General features: G+C 39.2%; 1 protein-coding gene across 1 annotated transcript in view; it reads right to left on the bottom strand.

The window, feature by feature from the left end:
- rac2 (Rac family small GTPase 2) overlaps window positions 1-26684 on the bottom strand; it is a 43027-nt gene extending 16343 nt beyond the window's left edge. Inside the window, exons 1-4 of the mRNA XM_036589753.1 lie at window positions 26459-26684; window positions 12191-12262; window positions 11971-12088; window positions 8370-8432 (exon numbers count right to left, since the gene is read on the bottom strand). Coding sequence (XP_036445646.1) covers window positions 8370-8432; window positions 11971-12088; window positions 12191-12262; window positions 26459-26493 — 288 coding nt within the window. The 5' untranslated portion in view covers window positions 26494-26684. The remainder of the gene's footprint in view (window positions 1-8369; window positions 8433-11970; window positions 12089-12190; window positions 12263-26458) is intronic.
- Window positions 26685-27090: the final 406 nt, after the last annotated feature.

The raw sequence follows: 27090 nt of genomic DNA, 5'->3' as shown, positions 1-27090 counted from the left end.
TCTGAGAGTGCTTTGTAGGCCTCTTTCAAACTCTTCTGAAACAGATTCACATAATATAGTTTAACAGTGATTTTATTTTGCATCAAAAGCCACTAGAAGCATTTAAGGAGTAAACAAACCTGTTCTGAACCTTGTTTTTGATATAGTAAGCTGTTGCTGTTCTTCACTGCATTGTTTCTTTTCTCACCCAAACAAGTTTCAGGTTCCAGTGAGAAATTTGAGAAGTTCCAGTCTAACTGCTTACATCATAGACTTCAACAAGAAGTCATTGAAACTGCTGACTGTGAAAGACAAGCACAAGCAAGCCGTTCATTACTTCTATTATGTAGTTATGTAGTAATGAAGTATACGTAGCTACTGAATAATAAGCCTTAGTTTGTAATAAGCCTGTGAATTTAAAGGGTTAAAGGGTTTCTCTTAAGTCCTTTCATCACATTTGTGTGGACTTATGTACCAAATTTCATCTTTTCCAACCTCTCATTATCCTTTAGTATCAAACAGGCTGTATCTGTTACTGTGCCTTTAAGACTGATATATGTAAACATATATATATATATATATATATATATATATATATATATATACATATATATATATATATATATATATATATATATATATATATATATATGCCCAGTAACCCCTTAAAATCTCATACTTATTACATACTAAAGATTATTATTCAGTAACTACAGGGACTTCACTGCAAACTGGCTGAGCTATTCTTTGGTTATAGAAGTGTGTAATACAAATTTGGCCCTGTTGGTGGTCCCTGGCCATTTAAGGGGTTAAGGTGTTTTGCAACCCAAGCTCTTTTTGCCACACTTGTAGCCTAAACTGTTAAAAATAAAGGGTTTGTGCAGGTAAAGTTTTTGTTTATCAAGGTACAAACAGTGTAAATGTACCCTCAAAGCTCCAACAGTGGTTTTAAGGTCTGATTGTGAACCTTAAATAAGTTTTTCCAGGTGAAAAGTTCGTATTTGTACCTTTTCATAACCGAATGTTTTAAAACAGAACAGTAAAATAAAGTCCTGGAGACGAGACGGGGTGTGTGGAGTCAGTACAGCTTAGACAATATCATTTCAATGGATTACGGTACAGTTATGTTCCCTGACTAAAGGTACTAAGATACCCTTGAGGGTCCCACCCCAGTGACAGGAGGGGTACTGCTCCAGTGGCGGTTTCATACCGGTTTTTTCTAAGAGTGTACAGACGACTACCATGGGCAATCATTTCAACACGTTTCCCTGAACTCAGCAAACAACAGAAAACTCTCAGACTCAAACCACTCTTATAATAGGAGCCAAATGGCAGTTGCTAAATTCCATTATTCATCATTAAGGCAAAATATGCATTTTTGCTGAATTCTTCAGTCAAAAGAATTTGTAAATGAAGTATTTGTAAATCAGTGTAATTCTGTCTTTCAGAGATGGGAGTGGATTTTCAAGAGGAGGAATTTGTTCTGATTTGCACAGAATGCCAGGAAAGCACTGGGGAAAGTAAAAGAAACCAGAACTGCATTGCCAGGTCTACCTAATAAGCAACATAAGCAGCTGCTTAGGGCCCCACAGCCACCAGGTGGCCCCACTTGCAACTTCTGTCAAAAGAATTCTGCTTAGGACTCTGTTCTCCAGTGTTCAAAAGGTGAATAAAACTTCATGAGAACAGCTTTGATCAGCCATAGGTTTATTTGCAGATTTCACCAGCTGCCCATTGGTTTCTATTATGAGTGAGTTTCAAATCGAAAGTTTTTGTGGCCCTTTCTCAGTGCAGAGAAATGTATTGAAATGATTGTCCATGATAATCTACTGTATAGTACAGATGCAGCAAATAGAGATTAGGCTGAAAAAATGGGGAGTATTTCTTTAATATATTCTATATAAATATGCATATGTCCATAATAACTTCAGCTGCGCCCGTTTTAAAGCCCGAAGCTTCCCTCACAGGAGGTTTTCTTCTCCTCTGCCACTCCACTGTGCTTGTGTCAGGCCTTTGAAGCGCTTTCCAAAATGCGTTGCGTCAGATATAACCCCAGACCGAGTGCTCATTTTGAAATGTCTATATATGGGCTTGTCAGAACAAGGATCTTTTATTCACTCATTTTTTTTTCTTTTTTTTCCACTGAACTTTTCTCCATAGAGACTGTGCTGAGACAGCCCAAGGACGTGTCCAGCTCTCAGAGAGAAGGGTGACCTCACACTGAGTGTCCATTTGATTTTTGTATTAGACTGAACGTCAGTTTTACAAAGTTAGCAAAAAAAAAAAATATGTTGCGGGACTGCTGATCTTCAAACGCTGACCAAAAGCTGACCTTGCACAACCACGCAGTAGATGGTCTTCTTTCAGCGCACTGGGAAAAATGATGCATGGAATTTAACTGATTAAATGTGTCATCACTTTCAGATGGCTAAACTATGTCAACACAGTTTTTCTTTTATTTTACTTACTCAACTTATGGTCAAAAGTATGTGGACACCCCTGATTGAGTTCAGGTGTTTCAGCCACACCCATTGCTAACAGGTGTATAAAATCAAGGATGCCACCTCTGCCACAAGTCACTTTGGCACATTTCTGTCCTGCTAGATCTGCCCCTGTCAACTGTAAGTGCTATTATAATGAACTGGAAGCATCTAGGAGCAACAACAGCTTAGCCACGAGGTGATAGATCTCACAGAGTGGGGCCACTGAGTGCTAAAGCACATCACTCATTCACTGTAGAGTTATAAACTGCCTCTGGAAGCAACATCAACACCAGAACTGTATGTTGGAGCTTCATGAAATGGCTTTTCATGGCGAAGCAGCTGCGCATAAGCCTTAGATCAGTATGCACAATGCCAAGTGTTGGCTAGAGTGGTGTAAAGCATGCCACCACTGGACTCTGGAGCAGTGGAAGTGATGAATCACACTTCGCTGTCTGGCAGTCAGACGAATCTGGTTTTGGTGGATCTCAGGAGAATGTTACCTTCCAGAATCCATAGTGCCAACAGTAAAGTTTGGTAGAGGAGGGATAATAAGCTAGGACTGTTTTTCAGCGCTTGGGCTCCTTAGTTCCAGTGAAGGGTGATGTTGATGTTACAGCATACAAAGACATTTTAGATAATAGTACGCTTCCAACTTTGTGGCAACAGTTTGGGGTAGAAGTTTTCTATTCCAGCATGACTGAGCCCCATTTACATGTCCAGTGGCCTGCACTAAGACATATAAACCAATCATAGAAAGCTATTTTGTTTGTAATGTAATTCAGGCTTCAAACAATTTGTAGGAAGAGTGAAAATTGAGACATTATTGACGGTGAATGGAGCTGTGCATTATTCCATAATAACTGAGGGTGAGTGGTTTCGCCATCAGGAAGGGAGGTGCTGTTATTCATCACTAACACAGAGGCCAGGTCTCATCCTGGATTAGTATGATTGCACAGCAACCTTGCTGCCTTTTAGCCCTTGGTCATCTACAATGTTGCCAATGAAATGAATGTTCCTCATATCATGACGATAATTGTTTCCAGAACCATTATTTATGCCTGTTCCAATGTTCTAATGATGCTCACAAAAGCTACTTCAGCAATAAGAGCTCTCCATCATGGAGCACCTTCAGTCTGCTACGCTGTGAGTGTCAATAAGTGTCCATGCATGCAAACAAACATTAAGCACATAAACTGGCAGATAAACAGTACAGAAGTACCTGAAGCCCATCACAACCAGCCTGCTCAAAAACACAATCAGCACAGTGTTCAACAAATGACACTAAATATATGTAATCTTTCTGGCAGGCCAAATCCAAATCCATTGACCTCACATCTTTTGGCCAGCCATGGTCCATCTTCATTCAGAACACATATCATACAGATCAAAGAAACACGATAAGTTTCCCTCAGATCCTTCAGACGAGCTATCAGTGAGCTCATAAAGGCCGTAGCGGGCTCTAGCCCTTCATTTGTCTCTATCACTATGACTTGTTATTTGATCACCACTGCAGCCTTCAAGAACAGTCATTTACAATCTAAAGGAAACAGTTCAGCAAAATAAATAAATAAATAATAAAATAATTCAAATTTGCACAATTTCTCCCTTTGAACAAACACACCCCATCAGATAAGACATGTTCAGTGCCTGAAGCTTTCTTTAGTTGTGCCCTGGCTAACAAGTAGCTAAAAAAAGTAATAGAAGCTTATGCTGTGCCTGTTAGCTTTCTGCTAATGGCTGAATCATCCCACACTTCCCTCAAACAGTGCTGTTAAGTAATCTCTATAGAAGTCTTGCTGCTTTAGTGTCTTTGCCCCTCAGTGGTGGAGCGAAACGTCTCGCACTGCACAGTCATTCTGTTCCTTCCGCAGTGGTCTAAGGACTGACCTCTTCAGTCAGAACACAAGCTGCCACCTTTCCGCACTCATTCTCACTTCATTTCTGAATCACTGTGTCATTTGTCTTCTGATTTGTGTTCAATTCTTAACTTCTGTATATATATTGGGGAATAGCTTGGGGAGTCATGCTGGGAAGCGAAGAGCTTTTTAAACACTTTTGAAAACAAAACTACCAAATCAGTTCAAAACAAAGTTTCAGTAGTGACTGTTTCGGTAGTTACTGTTTCGGTAGTGACGATTTTAGCTTATTTTGAGCAGAACTCAAAGATGTTAGTCAGTACATGACTAGCAAACACAGCTTTGAACAGCTGTACACAAATAAAATCATCATTTTTTATTAAAACACAAACAAATTTACAGTGTTTCGGTAGTGACAATTCATAATGTTCCACGCTGACTTTCAGACGTTGGGACACATTTACTTAAAAACAACGAGATCTAACTGCTCTCCATGTGGCCATGAGGGGCAGGGATGCAGCCACACTTCCTGCTCTAAAATGAAGGGGCGTGGCTAAAAGGCTCCACCTATATATTAAAACTCTTTGTGTTTCAGTAGTGAAGTGACCTGAGTATAATGTATAAACCAGGAAAAAGGAAAGGAATCAGTAGTCAAACTTTGTTATTCAAACTAACTACTACTACCAGCTACTATGTATATATATATATATATATATATATATATATATATATATATATATATATAAAACTTATATACAGTGTTCTTATCTAGGCTTCTGTTCAATGAATATCCCTCACTTCACTCTAAGGGCCCTTTTATTAATACAAGGTCACTCACTTCATAAACACCTTTTGTGATCATAATGACTTCTCAGGTATTCAAGTACTCAAGTGAATGTTATTAAGTGGTTGTGTATGTGTTATAAAGTCCCTATCAAGGTAACCTTCAAATAAATTGTTTCCTAAAAAACTTTTTAGAAACCTTGAGTTTTGTGTACCTAGTAAGCACTGAACTGTGAGAGCAGAAGCAGAGCTGGATCACACGGACAAAGCTGGACCTGAATGGACATGAAGTACTGTGAAGTTCAATCTCCTGGCACCAAAAGATGATTGCTAACGAAGCCTGAAGGCTAGTTAGCCTTTCATGTGTTTAGAAAAGAGGCTTGAATGTGCAGGCAGCTTTTGAATTAGCTTATACTGTGTTCATGGTCACTGTGTCAGCATGTGGACATTAACTTCATGCCGAACTGAGTCCGAAAAAGTCTGCCAGACTGAGGGTGAGAGTAAGAGGACAAATCTTGTTTTGTACACAGTGGCATCTAGTGTCCAGTGGACTCATTGCATGGTCATTCCAAACACTGGAGTCCAGATAAGACAATAATATGATTGTTATTAGGCTTTAATCATTTTAGGACTTGAATTGGAAAGTTTTGGAGCCGAGACATCTGAGTGTTAGGGGTGGACAGTATAGAAAAAATGTAATATTATGGTCAGACTTGGGCATTTTGACAATTTACAGCATCTTTATGAAGAGGGACAGTGTAGTCTTGTTTCAGAGAAATCCAAACATAGTATTTCAGGATAGATATTCTCCCAAATCAGGCAAGAATACTACTTACTGCTCAAACAAGGAACCTGAACATCCAGTAAATAGACCGTAGGGTTACCCACTATGCTATCTAATAACCATGAACCTCAAACTCCACAGAGCCTCACATGTTTTCCTAAGAAATTACATTATGAAATGTGTCATTTTTTAAAGAGATTATCAGAGCTTTATTAACAAAATCCATGTCAGGTTAAAGTTACTGAGGAGAAATCTCCAGAGGTAGCAGTACTGTTCCATAGGGGGCACCCAAGAGTACCAAACTTTGTGAAACCCAAGCTGATAATGCTGAGCCTCGCTGAAATGGATCTTGAAGAACAGCCACATTAAAAATAATGATTATTATACATGCCGACCTTTTTTGGGTGTATCTCTGATGCCTCTTCGCAATATGTATTACAGATTATGACATTTAATATTTCTGAGGCTTGCTAACAAGTTGGAGCAGACATGGTGCACCAACAAAACAGCAATACCAAAAATGTTCCTCGTTTGATTCAGCATACTAAGGAACTACAAGATAAATGAAACAATGAAATGAACTACTGAGTGGGAGAAAAGTAGGCTAACATCTAGTTAGCTTCTTTGTGTCATGCAGGTTTAATATATCAATTGTAACATATCATCAATGAGTGTGTTTACATGCACTCAATAATCCGATCATAATCAGATTTCTGCAGTTAACTGATCATTCAAACAGTCATGTAAACAGTACACTGATTTCTTAGATTGGAGTAAAGTCTAGAAATCCGATTAAGAAATGATAAAGAGGCTGGATTTTAGCTCGGTAATCAGATTTCAGTGCATGTGAACTCTTACTCTGATTTCTTTCGGACTTCTCAGTCTGCACATGTGCAGACCGCGCAGACCACGGTACCGGAAATATGCAAACAGTGTTGCCGTGAGACGCAGTAAAACACTATTGGAGCGACACTGAAACCGGCTACATTCTTGATGGAATGAAGGATTTAAATATTCTTCATCTTCTAGATGATGTATGTTCATATTTTCAGGTGAAAGTGGCGAAATTAAAAAAAAAAGCTGCGGCATGAAGTTTGAGTTTTACGTTACGTTTACGTCACGTCTTCTCCTGTGAATTTATTGGCTGGTTGCAAAGCAGAAATCTGATTACTGTCTGACTCATGTAGACCTGGAGTTTTCCCGTTATCTGATTACTCAATTGCATGTGAACGCGTTGATCAGATTACTGACAAAATCTGATTTTCTGCAGTTATCAGATTATTAAGTGCATGTAAACACACTCAATGGTCCATTCAGAGTGTTTCCTTTATCTGCCCAAAGAGTAGGTGGTTTTTGGTCAGTTTAAATGGACCAGCATGTAGAATTAGGGCTTTGCATGTTTTTCCTTAGTGCTACCATGTTTCCTATCTCTGTATAAAAGAAGCTCCATGTGGCCTTTGTTGTTGGACACCATCCCTCACCATCTACACTCACTGAAGACTCACCTCTTTGTGAAGCACTTAAACCCTTAAAATCCCAGGCTTATTACATACTAAGCCTTATTATTCAGTAACTACAGGGACTTCAGTGCAAACTGGTTGAGCTATTCTTAGGTTATAGAAGTGTGTAATAAGACTGATGGGTCCTGGTCATATAAAGTGTTAAATGAGCACTAATCTAGCCCTCGTATTGCAACTGTACTCTGTCTTAATTTTTCATTTTATATCTTTCCTTCTATGTATCTGCACTGGCTGTTGTTTCTTGGCAGTGTCTTAGCTCAAGGGTAGTTTGGGCATTCTCTGAGTGGACAACAAAGCACTGGATGAGATAATGCAGATGCACTGCTATAGGTTTCGAGTGAGCATGTGCACACATTCACATCACTTTGTAAAACACTTCTTATCAAGTTATTCGTTTGTACCATGCCTTTAACCTGGGCTTCCTACAACAGGAGACTGTTGGTGGAGAGAGAACTTTGAGAACTCGGGATGGAGCTCTGACCAGCTTCTGCTTAAAGATGGACGGCTGGACCACACCCACTGTTTTTGAACAGAGATAGGACTGAGAAACCGGTTTGCCACAGGAAATAGAAGGTACAGATGGCAAACTTATAGGATGTTAGATTGGAAGGAGGAAGCGCTTCAGGCCCTTAGGTTTTATTTACCGTTGATAAGCTGTGACATTATCAGCATTGTGTCACTGTGATATTCACTAAGCTACAAAGCCTGTTGTTATATGTCATGTTACCCAAAAAAAGGTCACCTGACAAAGGTGTTATATCAACTTGACATTAACAAAGGCAGCTTTTGTGATAGACAATGCCTTTATGTTTATGTAGGTTTATGTCAGTTGTCATAATGAGCTTATTTAGGCAGCCTGTTTAGCACTGCTCTATGGTGAAGTCTTACTGGTTTAGTGTATAGGGTTCTACCACAGGTGTCTTTCACAAGTAGTTCAGTGTACTTGTATGAACTGAGCACTGACCTTGGCTCTGACGTTCTCGAATGATGCCGGGCTCACCAGAGAGAAACAGATGAGAAAGACATCCTGAAACACACAAGCACAACACAGCAGGTCAGTTTATTGGTCACAGTACGATTTTTGATGGAAAACCTGTAGAATTTGTTGATTATACGTATATCTGCCAGTATACTGAGATAACTTTATTAATAAAATTACTTAAAACAAGTAAAAAAATGACTAGAAATAAGGTAAATAATCTTAAATTAAGCTTATAACAATCTCAACAGGAGAAATACTAGTTTTATTGACTATTTTTAAGAATATTTTACTTGACAAGATACCATTTTTTGCAGTGTGTTACAATTGTGTTTGACCAATCAGCAGTCTGCCCTATTTCTAGCTGTATCCAGGTATGATACGGCTCACTTGGCAGTGGAAATGATGGCAAAATGTCTGTGACCATTGATTAGTAACCATAATGTTCTCTGAAAGCTTACAGATATGGTCTAAAGGGAGCAGCAACACCAGAAGCCTTTGGGGGGCAGTGTAGCTAGTAGTTCACATGAGCACAAGGCCAACTTCTCTCATAGATAATATAAGTGAAAAGAATTCTCTGTCCACATATCACAACGTATTCCATGGCCTCACAGTCCAGCACAGTCGACACTGGTCCCTCTTTCGTCTCTTTCGTAGTTGGTACGTCATTAGAACCTCCTCCACCATCATGTTTGCTGCTGTCAGAAACTTCTTACTCTGGACTGCCCTCCAGAGTGCCCTGTACTGCTTAACATCCATGCCAACGTATAGGACGCATGGTGGGCAGTGATGGTTACATTACTTGAAACGGACGTGTGCCTTTTTGTACATAAAAGGAGTATAAGCTTTTGCTAATGAGCTTTAGTCAACCTCAGCCTGGTGCAACTAAAATGCAGTTTAGGCCGATATTGGTTGAACTATTCCAGATAGATTTAGATATATAAACACCTAAATTGCATTTTTGCGGCTTTTTCACAAATCACATGTGCAATAACAGCTTTCTGACACCAAAACAAACAACAGTCCCAAAAGTGGAAAGGTCTGGGGGACACTAAAAGGTATTCTAAGTTGGAAGTGCTAAAATTTTAAGCAGCATATCGCTACTGTTATCTGTTGTTTTCAGTGTTATCTGAAAACCTCGTATCTACATTTTTCAATTTTTGACATAATCAAAAAAGGACGGTTGCCCTTTATATTATAAGTGTAAATTTCATGATGAATGGACCAAAAGAAACGGCCCAAAATGACTTGGAAAAAAAGTCTGGTTCCACTGACTTACATTAAAACTAAAGTAGGTTTTTACCTTCTCCTGTAAAGTTACCATTTTGGAGATACAAGTTTTGTTTTCCGACAACAGCGAAAGGCATGATGTACACAGTGAAACCTTTTTTTTCCGTTTGAATTGCTTGGATGATTTGATGTGCTATAAAGAGGCGAGAGCCTCTTTTTTCACGCCTTTAGCTGACACATCAAACCACTTTTGCACACTCTGCTCACTCTCTCGCTCTTCATGCAAATGAGCTGAGCAGTGACCAATCAGATTGTTGAGTAAGAGATTGTGAATTGTCCATAGTCACGCTACATGCTGAAGATTCAATAGCAAGAGGTCTTCACTTTGCAGAGTTTTAAAAATAATATTAGCAAACAAACAAAATACACATTCCATTCTACAACAAGCAAGATGGTTCTTCAAGGGTTCTTTAGTAAAGAAAATGGTTCTATATAGAAACATGTACAATCAAAGGATGCGTTGCATGTTTAAAGGGTCTTTTTGTGTCATTAACCCTTTCAGGACACATACAGAATTTCTTTTAAAATACCAGATTTGTTGATAAGAACAGGTTACAAACCATTAAACTAAACTAGATTTTGGTGAGATTTTTTAGGTTCAGGGTCAAAGGTCATTTCTGAGGTTTCTCTGAGTAACCACCGTGCACTAAGTGGCGCTGACTATGTCATGTACATTTTTCATGTAATACTCAGCTTGATCTCTGATTTCATTGTTTTGTTTCAATTTTTGTGACGAAGGTAAAGTCAGTTCTTTGTCTGGCTGATGCTCAGCCCAACACTGCACTCTGTGCACATCCATATTGTGTAATGCAAACCCTTCTTAGTGCTGCACTCGGCACATTGTCTTCATGTGCTTTACACTGGGAGATGAGCAGCTTCAGATTTGTGCTTCTCCCTTGATATGTATGGTTTTTAGTGTGGGAACTGTCTTGCTCTTCTGTCAGCTGACAATCTTCAGTCTTTACAGAAGGTGTACATTTACAACTGGGTCACTGCCCTGGTCACTTTCACAACCTCTGTCGTTTTTATTCTCCCTCATAATCCTTTCGACTGCTCTCACTCTCACTGCATGACGAATCTGATGGAATGGCTTCTAGCAACAGTCTTACCACCTCCTCAGCACTCATTTTGGTTTTTCCATGATGCACTATGATATACAATATAAATCAAATTAGCTCTGTGAAATATCTCTAGTTTTGAATAAACAAACAAATCAACACAATGTTCTACTATAGGCACAATGTCTTTCACCATTTCTCTGTGATTATGTGTTTGTCCTCAATGCACTGTGGTCACTCTGGGAAACCACCAATTTTTAGCCATGTGACCATCTACTTCACTTATATTCACAGTGGTTACCAGGCAAAACCACCACATTTTAGCCTTATAAAATAAATATATTAGTTATTTTAATTGCTATTTTGCAAATTCTCATTCTATAGCATGTTATCTACAATTAAAAACTACAACCATACATGCACAACCAACCTGCATCACCTGGTAAGCAGTTTTGGACAGGCTCCTCCAACAACCATGCGAACCCAGCTTTGCAGAAAAACTACAGTTCTTACATCACTTCCTGTGTGCTACTTTTTTAACTGTCCCAAGAACAACATTAAACATTTTCAGAAAATGCAGAAGTTCCCTATTTAAACACTAATGCAAATTTAAAAATGAGAAAAAAACAAAGTGGTTTCTCACAGTGACCACTGTCCCTCAAAGTGTTCTTCAGATTGATGGAGAATGTGCTGTAGGTGGTTCTATATAGAACATTTTTGAAAGGGGTTCTATATAGCATCAAAACAGGTTCTTCTATTGTTACGATTTCAAGCCTGTAAGAATAAAAGAACCTTTTTGGGTGCTATATAGAACTCTTTTCAAAAAGGTTCTACATAGAACCATATAAAACATTATTCTCCATCAATCTGAAGAACCCTTTCATGATGCAAAGAATCCTTTAATCACGCAAAGTGTTCTTTCATGTTTTATGGCTCTATATAGAACCATTTTCTTTACTAAAGAACACTTGAAGAAGAATCTTTTTAAGCGTGTAGACTCAAGTTATTTTAAAGTTCAGTTCTTTTATTTATTATTATTTTTTCTTTCAATACTTTTATCACTTGCAGTTAAACAATTCTGAATTTTGAGGGGTGCTGCAGCCCCCTCGCCACCCCCATTTCCAGCGTCACGAGGCTGCACTTTGGTGGACAGGAAGAGGCGCCTCTCATGTTGAACATTTTGTAAAAGATAAGCATCCTTAGATGTTTAAACGGAACTGTAAAATATCTCTGTGTACCGTCTGTGGGTAGGATAGAGGCCGAAGCCTGTCGTAATCCTCCTGTCCAGCTGTATCCCAGAGCCCCAGGTTGACTGGCTTGCTGTCCACCATCACATTGGCTGAGTAGTTATCAAACCTGACAGACGACACAAAACACACTCAGGTCAGTCTCCGTCTGGCAGAGCCGTGAGGGAGAAAATGGATATGAAGCTGAATGTAATGCGGTTTCTGTACTCACACTGTGGGGATGTATTCTCCAGGGAAGGCATTGGTGGTGTAGCTGATCAGCAAACATGTTTTACCCACAGCCCTGAGACACACATGGGACAAGAAGACAGATTTAATGGACAGGAAATCATCACGCTGCTGTATAATGTCACTGCCATAAAAAAAGACCTTGCTTGACAACCTCATTACTCATAATTCATGAGAAAACTTATAAGAAAAACTTTGAAACTTATGAGAAAATCTTGCAAGAAAATGTTGTAAGAAAACTTTATATATAGTAAGAAAACCTCAAGTGAACATTGGAGTTAAACGTATTGTAGAAAACCTTTTACTTCATAAAAAAATTGTTTGAAAACTTCATAAATCTTAAGAAAAAACAAGGTTGTGTGAAAACTCTTTAACTCGTTAGAAAACCTTGTAAACTCTTTTTTTATATTTAATATATATTAAATATATGTATATACATTTTTATATATTGACACATTTAAGCCGCATAAATTCCATGCACCATGTTTCTCAGTGTAGATGGTGTATTCGCCTCATTTGCCCCTTAGAAAATCAAAACAGACTGTAGCATATTTTCCATGCCATTATCACTAATTTCAGCCTCACTTCAGCATTAAACCAGATTAGCTGAGGGCTCCGATGGCCAAAGAAGTGAGTCACTCACAAGATTTGCCATAAAAGATGCAGCGTTTGAAATGCTGACACTATCACACACAGCAAAAGCCATCGTCCTCCACACTGGCCCAGGAAAACACGCGCATTCCTGAGCCGAGCGTGTGAGAATCTGTTTACAGTGTTGTCTTGACAGGCAGCAGTGTGAGGGCCGGGTCCTGCACACACTGGGAGAAGTGGAGAAACGTGTGTGTGTGTGTGTGTGAGATTGAGAAAGGGGATAACGTAAGTGTGGTGCATGCCACTGCACGCAGTGAGAGAGCTGGAAGAATGCGCAGCTCTAGAAACCTGTCTCACCCTCATACATCTACACAGACATACAGACATGTACGCATACAAATACACAAATATACAGACGTACATATACATATATATGTGTGTGTGTGTGTGTGTGTGTGTGTATACATGTGTACATATATCTATACATATACACACACTCATAAACATACATATACACAAACACACACACACAGAAATACACAAATAAAATATGCATGAAATATTTTGCCTTTTGCATATGACTCTCTCTCTCTCTCTCTCCTCTCTCTCTCTCTCTTCTCATCTCCATATATATATATATATATATATATATATATATATATATAATGTAGTTTCATTCCAAAATGCTGTACATTTTGAAAAAAAAACTGAAATGGAAAATACATATTTATTTCTCTAATAAAAGTGATGTTAATCATAATGTAACATTGACATTTTTTGAGTATTCAAAGCCATTGAATAACCTATATATATGTATATATTTATAGATGGTAAGTACATATAATAGTAACCTTACCTTTATTCATATCCTATATATATATAATATGATATAATTCAAGAACAGTTTTAAATCAAACAAAGAAGTGGCTGGTGTTCTCAGAACAGTGGACTGACCACCTCAGCCCTCAGCATCACTGAATGTGTTTGGAATTACTTGAATTACTGTATTACTTGAGAAGCAGAAAACCCAACCAACTTCTAAGACTGAACTTTGGAGGTATGTCTGCAGATTTCTTAGAGGAACTAAAGGTCTGAAAAGAATGGAAACTGGAACAAAAGGTAAAGACTCGACACACTAAACACTGTGATAGTATATCTGACTGTTGAGGACTGTAATGGTCAATCTAAAAGGAAATCAAACAAATAAAAAGATGGTCACTCTCTTTCTCTGTATATATGTATAAATGTATAAACATAAGCACACGCACTCACACACACACACACACATACACACAAACACACACATGCGCACTCTAAAGCTGCTCATGTGTATCCGTGAAAACATAACCCCTCAGGCTACACATGTACTGCGGTAGAGACTATCAGCTCTTTCCATCTCACACACTCACTCTCTCTCTCTGCGCTCACACTCACGTCAAGTAACCCGACAGACTTGTGCACACTTGACTTGAGGGCTGGGTTCTTCAGCAGATTGGAGAAAAAAGGAGGCCACTCCAAACATACACATAACTCATCTCGGCTTAATCAAGCGGTTTGGAAATAACTACAGAGGCAGCTCGCAGGAGGCCGAGGGAATTGATCTTAAAGCCAGAAGCATTTCAGGCCCAAAGTGCGCCTACATAATGCATTACCTTTTACAAATGATCACCGCACGGCTGAAAATAAAAGCCAAGAATTCCTTGCATGGGAGTTTTTCCACTGCACAGCCAGCTACGCTGCCATACAAACACACGGCGCTCGGGTGTCTCCCATAGAAACACGAAGGCATCCCAAATTAGACAGCAAAACAGAGGCAACAGGGGGTAATTTTTATTTGAATACAGAATTCGCTGATATCATCTGAGAGTTGGCTGGTTTTGGTGTACACTCGGAGTTTGGGAGTTCGCGAGGCCCTTTGAAGTCGTGTCACGAATCACACAGGAGAGAGAGAGAGAGAGAGAGAGAGAGAGAGAGAGAGAGAGAGATAGAAAAAAAGAGAGAGAAAGAGAGAAGCTCAGCATGGGGCCTGGCAGCGTCAAGACAGGAAGCAGGGCGGTTTCTGTCAGGAAGAGACAGCGAGCCGCTTTTTGAAGTGTGTCTTTGAAAGTCCGCCATGTTTCAGTCAAACTAGCTCTAACTTTCATCCCGAAGCTCAATCTCTCCATCTCCCGGTTAGCCTCCACGCTAAGTTCTCATGCAACCTAGCATCCTTCGTTCTCTTATGGAAGACAGCAAACATGTTCACTAATTTATGGATGTGTTTATATAAAAAATTGATAATTGATCTTTACAGTAGTTCAATGCTTGTTAGGCTACATGACACCCATATTAGCCCTTCATGACAACTGACATAGACCTACACAAACATTTATTGCCATATGCCAGATTTTTTTTCACATATGGCAACATAGAGAATTCATATATGGAATTTCCCTATCCATATCTAACCTGTATGCTCACATATGGACATATATGTGCCATATGTACCAATGGACATATAGTTCAGCCAACATATTCAAACATATATATATATGTGTGTGTGTGTGTGTGTGTGTGTGTACACATAACACATTATTTGTATATATAAAACATATATGCTAGCTTCAAGCATATGTTTCCTCCACAAATTACCTAATAAAGTGAAAAGTATTTGCCAAATTAATTTACCTCAAAAACATGCACATGTAGGCTATGCAATAAAGGCATAAAACATAAAATTAATGAAAGTATTGTTCCCTGACATATTTAAATAATTTTTAATATTGCAAAGCAGACAGATACCATAGTAACAATGATGACTGTACCAGGGTGTTTTCAACCATGTATTAGGCATATATGTATAGTTCATCTATCATGCATATATGCCCAATATTACATAACATGCATGTACATATCACTGCTGTCGTAAGAAAACCTCGTATCTCCAAAGTGGTAACTTTACAGGAGAAGGAAAAAACCTACTTTACTTTCAACACAAGTCAGTGGAACCAGATGTTTTTCCAAGTCATTTTGGGCCGTTTCTTTTGACCCATTCTTCAGGAAATTTACACACAATGTAAAGAGCAGGTATTTTCAAATTATGCCAAAAACTGAAAAATGACAGCAATGATATATGCCTATTAATAACTCTTTATGAGGCATGCCTCTATGGCCATATATCAGATTTCCATGTGGGTTGTCATGAGGATTGCATTTGCCAACTTTGATGTCAATTTAAAAACATCAGATCACATTCAGGACTGAAGATTTCATCTTTATACCAGTGTGATATATGCTAAGCTACTACGTCAGCTTTTATAACATGCTATGTTAAAAAAGTGCCATGACAGCTCAGTGGCACAAAAATCAGTCACCTGATATACAGTGCTATATGAGCTCGGCACTAAATCTAACATAAGCAACTTTTATCACTGGCTTACAGGAAAAGCCTACAGGAATAGGCCTTGTTTTAAATATTTATGTAGCTTTATGACAAGCTTATGTAGGCATTTTGTAGCCTTACATACACTATCCCACAGTAAAGAGTTTCCAAAAAATTAACCACTGAGAATTAACCAAGAGGGCAGTTTGACTGAAAAGAGTTTTAAACCCATATGTTAACTCTACTGTTAGTTTGAATAGGAAATGTTTACAAAATACTTGAAGAAGAATTATTGGGAAATATATATATAGTAACACAGTGGTGAATCATGACTATTAGAGCTGGGCCTAATTGTCAAAACTTGGCCAAAAACAAGTCACCTCCATGATAATGCTAATGTTAGCACCCCTATGGGATTCTAGTAGTATGTTAGTGCTAGACTAATTTTAATTCACATGAACATTTTTGGCTGTTCTAGATTAAACACAGATATCTGAAGCTTGTAAAATGCACTCCTTGGTTTACTTAAAGCGTGAAACAGACATATTAGCATATCACTGCAGTCGGAACAAAACCTCTCCATTTTTGTCGTTTTTCAGTTTTTGGCATAATTTGAAAATGCCTGTTGTCTTTTATATTGTGTGTAAATTTCATTAGGTATGGACCAAAAGAAATGGCCCAAAATGACTTGGAAAAATGTCTGGTCCCATTGACTTACATAGTGTAGTATGTCTTTTCCTTCTCCTGTAAAGTTACCATTTTGGAGATATGAGGTTTTGTTCTGACAACAGCGACATATTTTATCTCGCATCAGATTTACTCCTTTAATAAAGAGTCCTGGGATAGAACTTCTTCCACTGTTTTACATTCCTAACAACGGACTGAAATCTGGTTAGACTACAGCTCATATTCACAATCAGTGCCATATCTAGAATTTCCAAAAGGTTCCTGAATGATGTTTTTTTTCACACAAAATCGGTTCCACTCATTAAAAATGCGACTGGTTGATTACACTGTCAGTTCATGGTTATCTAAGTGGTTAATCTGATGTGTTAGGCTTTCTGAAGTTCTAGCCAATGGGAGAGCTCGCTTGGCTGTATCTGAGTAGACACCACTGAGAAACAAATTCAGTTGGGTGTTTCAAGAATTTGGTCTTTTTGTTTTCAGCCAAACTGTAACAATACCATAAGAGAATTACTACAGTACTTGCAGAGTGTAAATAAAACAAAAGCCTAAATACAAAGGCCCTAAATACAAAGGCCCTGAGGGTTCTGTAGTAATATATATAAATTAGCATATTATTATTACTGTTAGGATACATGCATATGCTAAAACATATTAGCTTTAGCGCTATTCCAACCTCTAATACACAAAATGTCCTAATAAGCTGCAGATACTACAAAATACTTGTCATTTGTGTCCTCACTGTCCTGCATGTCAAAGGTGGTGAGTATTTGTGTGCTCATATCCGTTTTGCTCCAGCTTGCAGGGCAGTTATGAAAGTGTCTCTAAGCAGAAGTGCTAATTCAGTACAACAGGGTCATTCTGTGACCTCAGCACTCTCTGCGGTAGACAAATCCATGGCACACTTTTAAAGGCAGCGGATGCATGTTTGTGCTAAAAGCGTGTTATGTTGTCATTGTGTTAGCGATGTAGCTGCTAATCTTTTACACCACTGTTTGCTGTGGTGAGGATCACACCCACCAACTAGCCTACTTAATTACAGCTAGCATTAACCAGAGACAGATAAAATTAAGCAACACATTATTTGGATAGTCCACTTTATGTGCTTTGTAGATACTTAATTCACTTTCAGGTTAAATTCAACTAAATATCTACTAAACTGACCATAATTTTCTTTAACTCTAAACCTGCTCTAATCCTAACCCTGACCTTAACCTCAACCCAAAACCTAAACCCAACTCTTGCTGGTCCTAGCCCTAACCCTGGTCCAAATCCTAACCACCACTGTTTAGAACTGAGTTTCAACAGATAGTCTGTTAACAATTTGAACATCTATAGATAATCTATAGTGGACTGTCCAGATAAAGTGAGACTGGATTAAAACCTGATGGTTTTGCTTTTCTAATAGGAACTGGCTTAATGGTTAGCATTAGAGACCTCTAGTTTCCTGTAGGACACCTTTAGATCCCATTAGAAAGCCTTCAGATGCATCTGGAATCAGCTTCAGCACACCTGTTAAACCTTTAGAGTCCCTTACACTGTGATATCAAGTAGGGGGAAAGCAGGGAAACACAAAAAAATACCATTAAAGACTATGGGACACCATCAGGAACCAGCAGAAACTTTTAATGATATTATTTTTTTAGCAGGGTGGTTACCATAACAGCTGACAGCACACCGCATTGGCTAAAAGCTATTCAACCAGTATCACGCATCTCTCCAGCTCTGTGAACTCCATCTCCCAGAATCCTCTGGGAGATCACGTGACTTTTGGCCTCCCACAGCGCTCCAATCAGAGATCTCTCTCTCCTGATTTCCAACTGATTCACCTGTTCCTTGTGTCACATGACTGGCTATAGTTAGCATAAAGCCCGGGCTTTTAGCATAGCTTCTTTGTGAGGTGTTGTTCTTCCTGTTAGAACTACTGAGCGCTTCTTTCTGACTGGCTGATTAGATTAAATGACCCTTATTAGTCCCACAACGGGGAAATTTCACCTCTGCATTTAACCCATCAATGCAGTGAAACACCACATACACACTAGTGAAGACACACACTAGGAGGCAGTGAGCACACTTGCCCAGAGTAGTGGGCAGCCCTATCCACAGCAGTTGGGGGTTCGGTGCCTTGCTCAAGGGCACTTCAGTCACGTACTGTTGGCTCAGGGGATCGAACCAGCGACCTTCTGGTTACAGGGCTGGTTCTCTAACCTCCAGCCCATGACAGCTCCCAGTGTTTTGTGTTTTGCTGACCTGACTTTGGATTATTGGACTTGGTCTTTGGTCTTTGCCGTCTGGATTTGGGTGCCTGGTCTGTTATGTTTTTCCTTTTGTGTATTTTGACTTTTCTGGATCTGACCTTTGCATGTTTCTCCACTCTGAGTTTAGTCCAAGCCCAGTCTGACTTTTTACAGCACTAGAATTAGATCTAGAATGAGTGGTTAAAAATTGCAATTGTCACAGCATTTAACTTTGTTTTCTTAACTACGATCATCTTTACTACTTACTTAGCTCTCTGTAGCCACGCTACAAACTAGCACAGCTCAGCTAACTCTTTTTCTTCACGTTTTTCATTGGGCAGTGTTTACTAGCACACCATCGCCTCCTACATTGAGTTTCCTACTTCGTGAAGTGTTGAATTGTTTTCAAAATTTCCCAGTTCAGTTTGTCCCAATATAAGTCTATCGCTGTTGTCGGAAGAAAACCTCTTATCTCCACTTTTTTGATGTTTTTCAGTTTTTGACATAATTTGAAAATACCTAATACCTTTTACATTGTGTGTAAATTTTATGATGAATGGACTAAAAGAAATGACCCAAAATGACTTGGAAAAAAGTCTGGTTCCATTGACTTACATTAAAAGTAAAGTATGTTTTTCCTTCTCCTGTAAAGTCACAATTTTGGAAATACAAGGTTTTCTTCCGACAACAGAGCTATGTTTTCACCCACATTTAGCCCAAAATTTCTCATAGGTGTCCCCAGATGTTCTTCCTACGAGATCACATCTGGCCCAATGAGACTAGCAACTGTGTAATGTGGCAAAATAATCATGCATGTGGATCAAAGAACTCTACCAAATTAAATTGAACTTTGAATTTAACAAATGCACAAATTACATCGGGGGGACTTTTTTTAAAGCTGCCACCAGTGGCTTTCAAGGGGGGTGTCTGGGCCCCACAAGGCCCCCCAGCAACACCACTATATCATCCTAATTGCTATGTTTTCTCATTAAAAGTTAATTACTGATTATAGTGATAGTAGATTACAGTGATAATTAGTGAGTGATGATGATATCAGGGATGATATTCTTGTTACAACATTTCGACCAGTTAGTTGTGTTGTGATTAAGGAGGGCGGAGTCTGATTAGCCCTATTTGGTTGAAGGCCAGTATTTCTGATGGGAACTACCTTGAGGTACAATGTTTCATTTCAACACTATTTTTGGAAACTCTTATTTTTTCATTTGTTTTACTTTGACTTTCCTCTTGCTTAAGCAACTGGAACTTGTATCTAATCTCCTCAGGAATATTTCTTGAATAAAATGTACCTAATGGCCGTTAATTAGTAAATTAAGGGTGGTCTCTGTCTTTTGCATAGTAATGTATTTTAGTTAACATTCTGAAATGTGGAAAATAATAGTAATAAAAAGAAACTGTGCTATGAGTAAGTTTTTAAACACTTGACTGGCTTTCTGAATGGATTTCCCACAATGCACTCAGTCAAAAACCTAACTTGGCACTTTGTGATTTCTAAGGCTTGGGAACAAAATCAATGAGGAAGTACCAAAACAACACAATTTCCACTGCAGGTTCATTAATGGACAGCATGGTAAACAAATATTGGCCACTTTATCAGAAACCCCTTGTAGCACCACCTTGCTGGAGCACAGTTAGAGACTGTAGCCCATCTGTTGTGTTAGTCATCCTCTAGTCCTTCATCAATGCTCAGTTTCTCACCACAAAGCCATTCTTGTCTGGGTATTTTTGGGTGATTTTCCACTCACAACCTAGCAGTGACACTGAAGTGTGTGAAAACTCCAGCAGCACAGCTGTGTCTGAAACACTCAAAACATTTGGACAACAGCTGTTCTGTTCCGTGGTCAGAAACTGACCAGTAATCAATGGGCTGATGAGTTGTTAAGCCACAGATGGCTGTACAGTTTGAAACTGTACACCTTGTACTGGAATTGTGAGTGGAAGTACAAGGTAGATGTTTCTAATAAAGTGGCCACTGAGTGGAAGTACAAGGTAGATGTTTCTAATAAAATGGCCAGTTAGTTGAAGTACAAGTTAGGTGTTTCTAATAAAATGGCCAGTGAGTGGAAACACAAGGTAGGTGTTTGAAATAAAGTGGCCAGTGAGTGGAAGTACAAGGTAGGTGTTTCTAATAAAATGGCCAGTGAGTGGAAACACAAGGTAGATGTTTCTAATAAAGTGGCCAGTTAGTTGAAGTACAAGGTAGCTGTTTCTAATAAAGTTGACAGTGAGTGGAAGAACAAGTTAGGTGTTTCTAATAAAGTGGCCAGTGAGTGGAAGTACAAGGTAGGTGTTTCTAATAAAGTGGCCAGTTAGTGAAAGCACAAGGTAGGTGTTTCTAATAAAGTGGCCAGTGAGTGGAAGTACGAGGTAGGGGTTTCTAATAAAGTGGCCAGTTAGTGAAAGCACAAGGTAGGTGTTTCTAATAAAGTGGCCAGTGAGTGGAAGTACAAGGCAGGTGTTTCTGATAAAGTGACCAGCTTACATTTCAAGTGGAGGATGACATTATAACTGAAAAGCCTCCACTGCTGTGGTTTCTTTACTGGAGATTTAGAGGTTAATAGAGCTGCAGACACATGAGCTCGTATTACGCTCCCTCAGGTTACTGTGTGATGAAAGGAGGAACTTGAGCAAAATGGCTCAAGAGGAACTGTGTAACTTTAAAATAGAGAAGTGTGCACACGCTTTAAACAGGATATCCTCAAATACTGTGAGAGACAGAAAGAAAGACAGAGAGAGAGGGAGAGAAATAAGCAGTTACCCCAAGATTTACTTCCCCTTCACTCTCCGAAACAGACTTTGTTCTGCTGGAATACGTACAAAGTAAGTCGAAATGTTACTAAATGAGTCATCCAGGTTTTTTTGGCCGAGTTTGATTCTGAATCAGGGTCACTGCTTACAGAATCAAGGCCACAGGTGCAGAAATGTGAACTAATTACTCCAAAATCAGCCACTCTTTCATGAATTCTTGCCATGAGGTTTTTAATCTTCTATCATCTATGAACAGAAATGATTCATGGTTTAGTTAAACAGATGCAAATTAGCTCTGTTAGCTTGCAAATGGTGCTCGTGTCTTGTTGTCTATGTACTAAATACAAAATACTAAGAACTAAATACTAGTATAGAGCATACAATATAATAATACAATATAAGTACTATATACTAAAAATGAAGCATGACTATTAAAAGTATCAATAAATCAGCCATTTTGTAACGTCAGCTTCAGAATAGGCCTCGCGGCTACTCACCAGCTGCTGGTGGTGATCTAATCTGATCGTCACTACCACGTGCGTGTTGGTCACAGCATGGTCGACTCACGGCCAAACTGTCATTAGCAGCCTGTTTATGTGCCAGTAACACCTACACTGGTATCTATTCCTTCTTTTCCATTAGCATACACCTGTTCCTGATTTTAGAAGATCTGGCAACCACAAATGTAAGTTAGTTAGAACTTTACTGTGTAGTGCTAAAGAAAAGTCCTAAACTTCAGTTCAGGTAACTGCAAAAAGTTGAACAACCACATCTGTAGTTATTATTTCATGTGAGCTGCACTGTGGTTTAGTTTCCTGTCGTGCATGAACATTTTGTAAAAACAAAGGTTTTAGTGTTTGAATATCAAGTCATAGTTTACTATTATTGAGGTTTTAATAGGATACAGGCACCACGGTTATTTTTCTGTATTTTATATGTTTATATTTACAGTATATTTCACTGTATGGGTCAGAAATAACTTCACTGTAAGTCTGTTAATTATCTTTTCTCAGAACTTTGCACTACCATTTTGAGATGTTAGCTGGCAGGATTATTGGGTTTTAGAGCTTAAGCAAAGTTTATGAATTTGCTATTTTTACCGTTACTGAAAGCAGTTGGTGGAGTTAGCATTTCCACACTTGTTAGTCTCTTCTTAACATTCATTTCACTCAGGTTTGGTTTTGTGGTTCTGCCACAAACCTCCCTCTGCATGTTTGATCCCCTCCATTAGCTTCATCTGAACGTTGCCGACATAGGGTCGCATTATTTACGTGAACACATTATCGTCTGTTAGAGTAGCTGATGTCCAGACTGATGTCCGTTAAAACTGCTTGAGAGCTTCCTTTCTGACAGCTAGTGGCTTACAGTGCTAGCTCTTTTGTAATATAAATTTTCTGATGGAATTATATTTCATATAAGCATCAACTGATGTGCTGTTCATTTTATCTCAGCAAGGCCGTCTTTTTTGGAGAGGTGTGAATGGCTTTCACAGCAGGGGGGTCTCACCCCTCCCCTTTCACCCCCCATTGCTCACTAGCAGCTCAACACAGAGTCACAACATTTCACACACAGTGAGAGAACAGAGTCAAAGTCTGATAACACACATACACATACATACATACATACATCATCTAAACCGCTTATCCTTCTGGGTCGCGGTGGGGTGCTGGAGCCTATCCCAGCTGTCATTGGGCGGAAGGCAGGATACACCCTGGGCAGGTCGCCAGTCCATCACAGGGCAGACAGACAGACATACACATTCACACACACACACACACACTCACACCGAGGGGCAATTTTAGCATGTCCAGTCGGCCTGACTGCATGTCTTTGGACTGTGGGAGGAAACCGGAGTACCCGGAGGAAACCCATGCAGACACGGGGAGAACAGGCAAACTCCACACAGAAATGACCCTGGTGGCCCAGCCGGGTATTGAACCCAGGCCATTCTTGCTGTGAGGCAACAGCGCCACCGTGCCGCCCCTAATCTGATAACAATTACAGGGAAATTTTTATATGATTGTATTAATTAAAAATAGTCGCTTTCTATTGCACTGGCGGAATGACCACTAGGGGGTCTGAGGACGAAGGTAAAGTAACTGAATTGAAATTAACCAAGGTAGCTAATGTATTAAATATAAATGTTTATCAGCCATGAGACGTGGCTTCTTTGGGGAGTTTGTGAAAAAGTTTTTACGTTCTCAGGGCCATTGTGTAACTGGTAGGGGAGGGTGGACTGGGAGAAAGTTTGGGATGAATCTGCCCAACTGTGTCTGCTGTGATACGTGAAATAAGATGTATAAGTGAGTGAGTGAGACAAAAAGGTGGTTGAGCTAGGAAAAAAGTGAGTAAAGTGAACACACTACAATTACTGAGTTGATCAACAGTCATTACTTGCTGCAATGTATTTAAAACATAATTATATACGTATCAGCCAAACGTGTTAGCTGAGTGCACAACTTCGATTGTGAAAGTAACAAGCAAAGCACAAATTTGGGGAAAAAGGTTACACTGCTGTAAACTTGATGAGTCAAATCCAGTCATAGTACTATGAAACTGATGTGTAAAGACCCCAGCACTGAAAGAAAAACTCACCAAAACAGACTGTACTTTACGTTTTATTCATTAAAAACTATTTTGGCTATTTTTGAACTGTTTTCACCCTCTAGTTTCTAATCTTCATCTTTTTAAAACGTTTTAACCAAGCATACAGTCGTATATAAGTTTTGAAGCCCCTGGTCAAATGACATGTTAACTTTCTGCAAACTTTAGAGCAGAATTTTTATTGTTTGCTCAGTTTAGCATATTAAAAAAAATGTAGACGTGCTAGAACTTTTGCACAGACACAGTTTGTTCCCGCCAATATATAAAGTTCAGCAAATAAACAGTGATTGTGCTCTTAAGTAAGCAGAAGTGTGTTCTCAGAGGATGTGTTCACTTATGTTCACTGAGAAAATCAACACCACATGTCGCTTGACCAGGGGCGCACAAACTTTTGCACACAACCGTATCTAGCTGTGTTGTCCAGAGTAAAGGCAGGGATTGTGACAGGCCTTTTAAATGATGACTCTTTCTAAATAAAGTACCGGCAGGACAGTTAGCACAGAAATACTTGTGTTTTAAGAGTAACTCAGAAGTAAAGTAAAGAGTAAAGTTATTCCATTACAGTTTGAGAGAAGCACCAGGTAATTTGACATAGGTGACTTTTTTGTGTATCTACCCAAACACTGATCATGTGCTTGGCTTTCGATTGCTAGGAAATGGTGCATAGAGGAAATGGCCGTTATCGTTACCTCTAGATGAAGCATGACTAGCATAAACATTCAGAAGCTCCACCAGTGATGGTTCTTCATCATCATTGCCACAGTTAAAGCATCCCATACGACTCTTTCTGGATCTTTTAATAGCCAAACATAATATTTACACCCTAAAGACGGCCCAGCGGGTGTGATTTGATGCCAAGCTTGTCTCTGTGCTGACGCTGCTCAGTGCTGGAGCCGGTGCTCTACAGGCAGCTTCCTTTTTCAGATAAAGATCATTTGGGCATCCACAGAACGTGGCATAACAACTTCCTGTAAGATCTTAAAGTAGTGGTGAAATGGACTGGTGATGAGGCCTCACTGTGTCTCGTTTGCCAAATCTTGAGCTCGATCTTTAGATGTGTAGTGATTTTCATAATAAGATTAACCGCTATGTATGCTAAGTCGTTAAAATTTCAAGCTTATCACATACTAAGGCTTATTATACAGTAACTACAGGGACTTCAATGCAAACTGGTTGAGCTATTCTTAGGTTATAAGTATGTAATAACACCGACCATTTAAGGGGTTAAAACTGCCCGATTGCCGCCGGATGGAGTTCACAACCTTCAGAAAGTGTAGTGGTTTTTATGAAGGGGTCAAATCAACTGCTGGATTAGCTTTTCAGGGCCTTGTTGAACTACACAAGGTCATTTTTTTCCACCAATGGGATTCAGTGTCCATTAAAAGCCCTTGCACTTTACATTTCAGGGGCATTTTTGTGACTTTTTGGGGTCTCTGAGACCATAATGGCTAGCACTGCAGGTAAAGGGTGGTCCTAGGCCTTTCCACACATACTTGGTGTCCACTGATTGTCCAGTGATTTTGCTCCAGTGATTTCTACAGCTCAACAAAGCACTTTTAAACCAAATGAAGGTCAGATAGAGAGAAAGAGCAGCACGCTTTGCCAAAGCAGTCAAGTTCCGCACAGAACCAAAGTCAGCTCACTTCCAGATGCACCCATTAACCTTCATCTAGAGATGTCTTCTATCATATTAACATTAAAGAAAAAGAAAAAAAGAAAATATGACCTGGACCAATTCCGTTATACATACCATATGTACAAGAATAGAATAACACAGGTTAACATGGGTAAAATTCTCAATCCACTCACAAAAAAAGGTATAAATAACAAAACATTAACTTGGAGCTTGTTCTCACGACTGTTTTACAAATTATCAAGAAGGAAAGAAAGAAAAAAGATAAAAGAAAAGAAGGAAAAGAAGCAGTTTCAGTTACCTGATAGGCTTAAAATCTGTAACAAAACAGCCCAAATTAACACAGAACTGAAAGAACTTTGACGTTTCACTCACCCGTCTCCCACAACGACACACTTTATAGCCTGCATTTTTCTTTCCTCGACTCTGAGTAACTTTAAACACGCTTCGGTTAAACTACAGTGTGCAAAGTAAAGGTGCAGTACAGGAAACCAGCGAGCAGACAAGCTGTCAGTGTCTCTCTGTCTCTCTCTCTCTCTCCTCCTCCCTCACTCCTCCCTTTCTCTACCTCCTCCCCGCTCGCTCCGCTCCGCGCGCCTTTGAGCCGCCCAGTCTTGCACATGCACACTCGTGCAATTCTACGCTTGCTTGACTGTTTGCAGTTCAGCTTTAAAGCCGTTCGCTTTAAAGCAGGAAACAGTGAGTTTGACTAGATATGCACTTCCTGAAGTAAACAGAGCCCAACGCGAGAAAACAACAGACTTCAAATGTAAAACAAATAGAATGAGCTGAAAGAAGAAAAGATGAAGGACGTATAAAACTGGGCAAAAGCCAGAAACCTATACAAAAGGTCCAGAGAGGACGTGGGGTAATTTTCTGGACTGTTATCTTGAGATAATGAGTTATTTGCCTTGTGAGACACAAGATAACAAAAGTTGATTTCTCGAGATAACTTGATCATCTTAAGTTCACAAGAAAAAATAGTTGTGATGTCAAGAAAACAAATT

This window comes from Colossoma macropomum, unplaced genomic scaffold, assembly GCF_904425465.1.
Source record: "Colossoma macropomum unplaced genomic scaffold, Colossoma_macropomum, whole genome shotgun sequence".
Lineage (NCBI taxonomy): Eukaryota > Metazoa > Chordata > Actinopteri > Characiformes > Serrasalmidae > Colossoma > Colossoma macropomum.
Note: the sequence above shows the minus strand (reverse complement) of the source record. Positions and strands in the feature narration are given on the sequence as shown.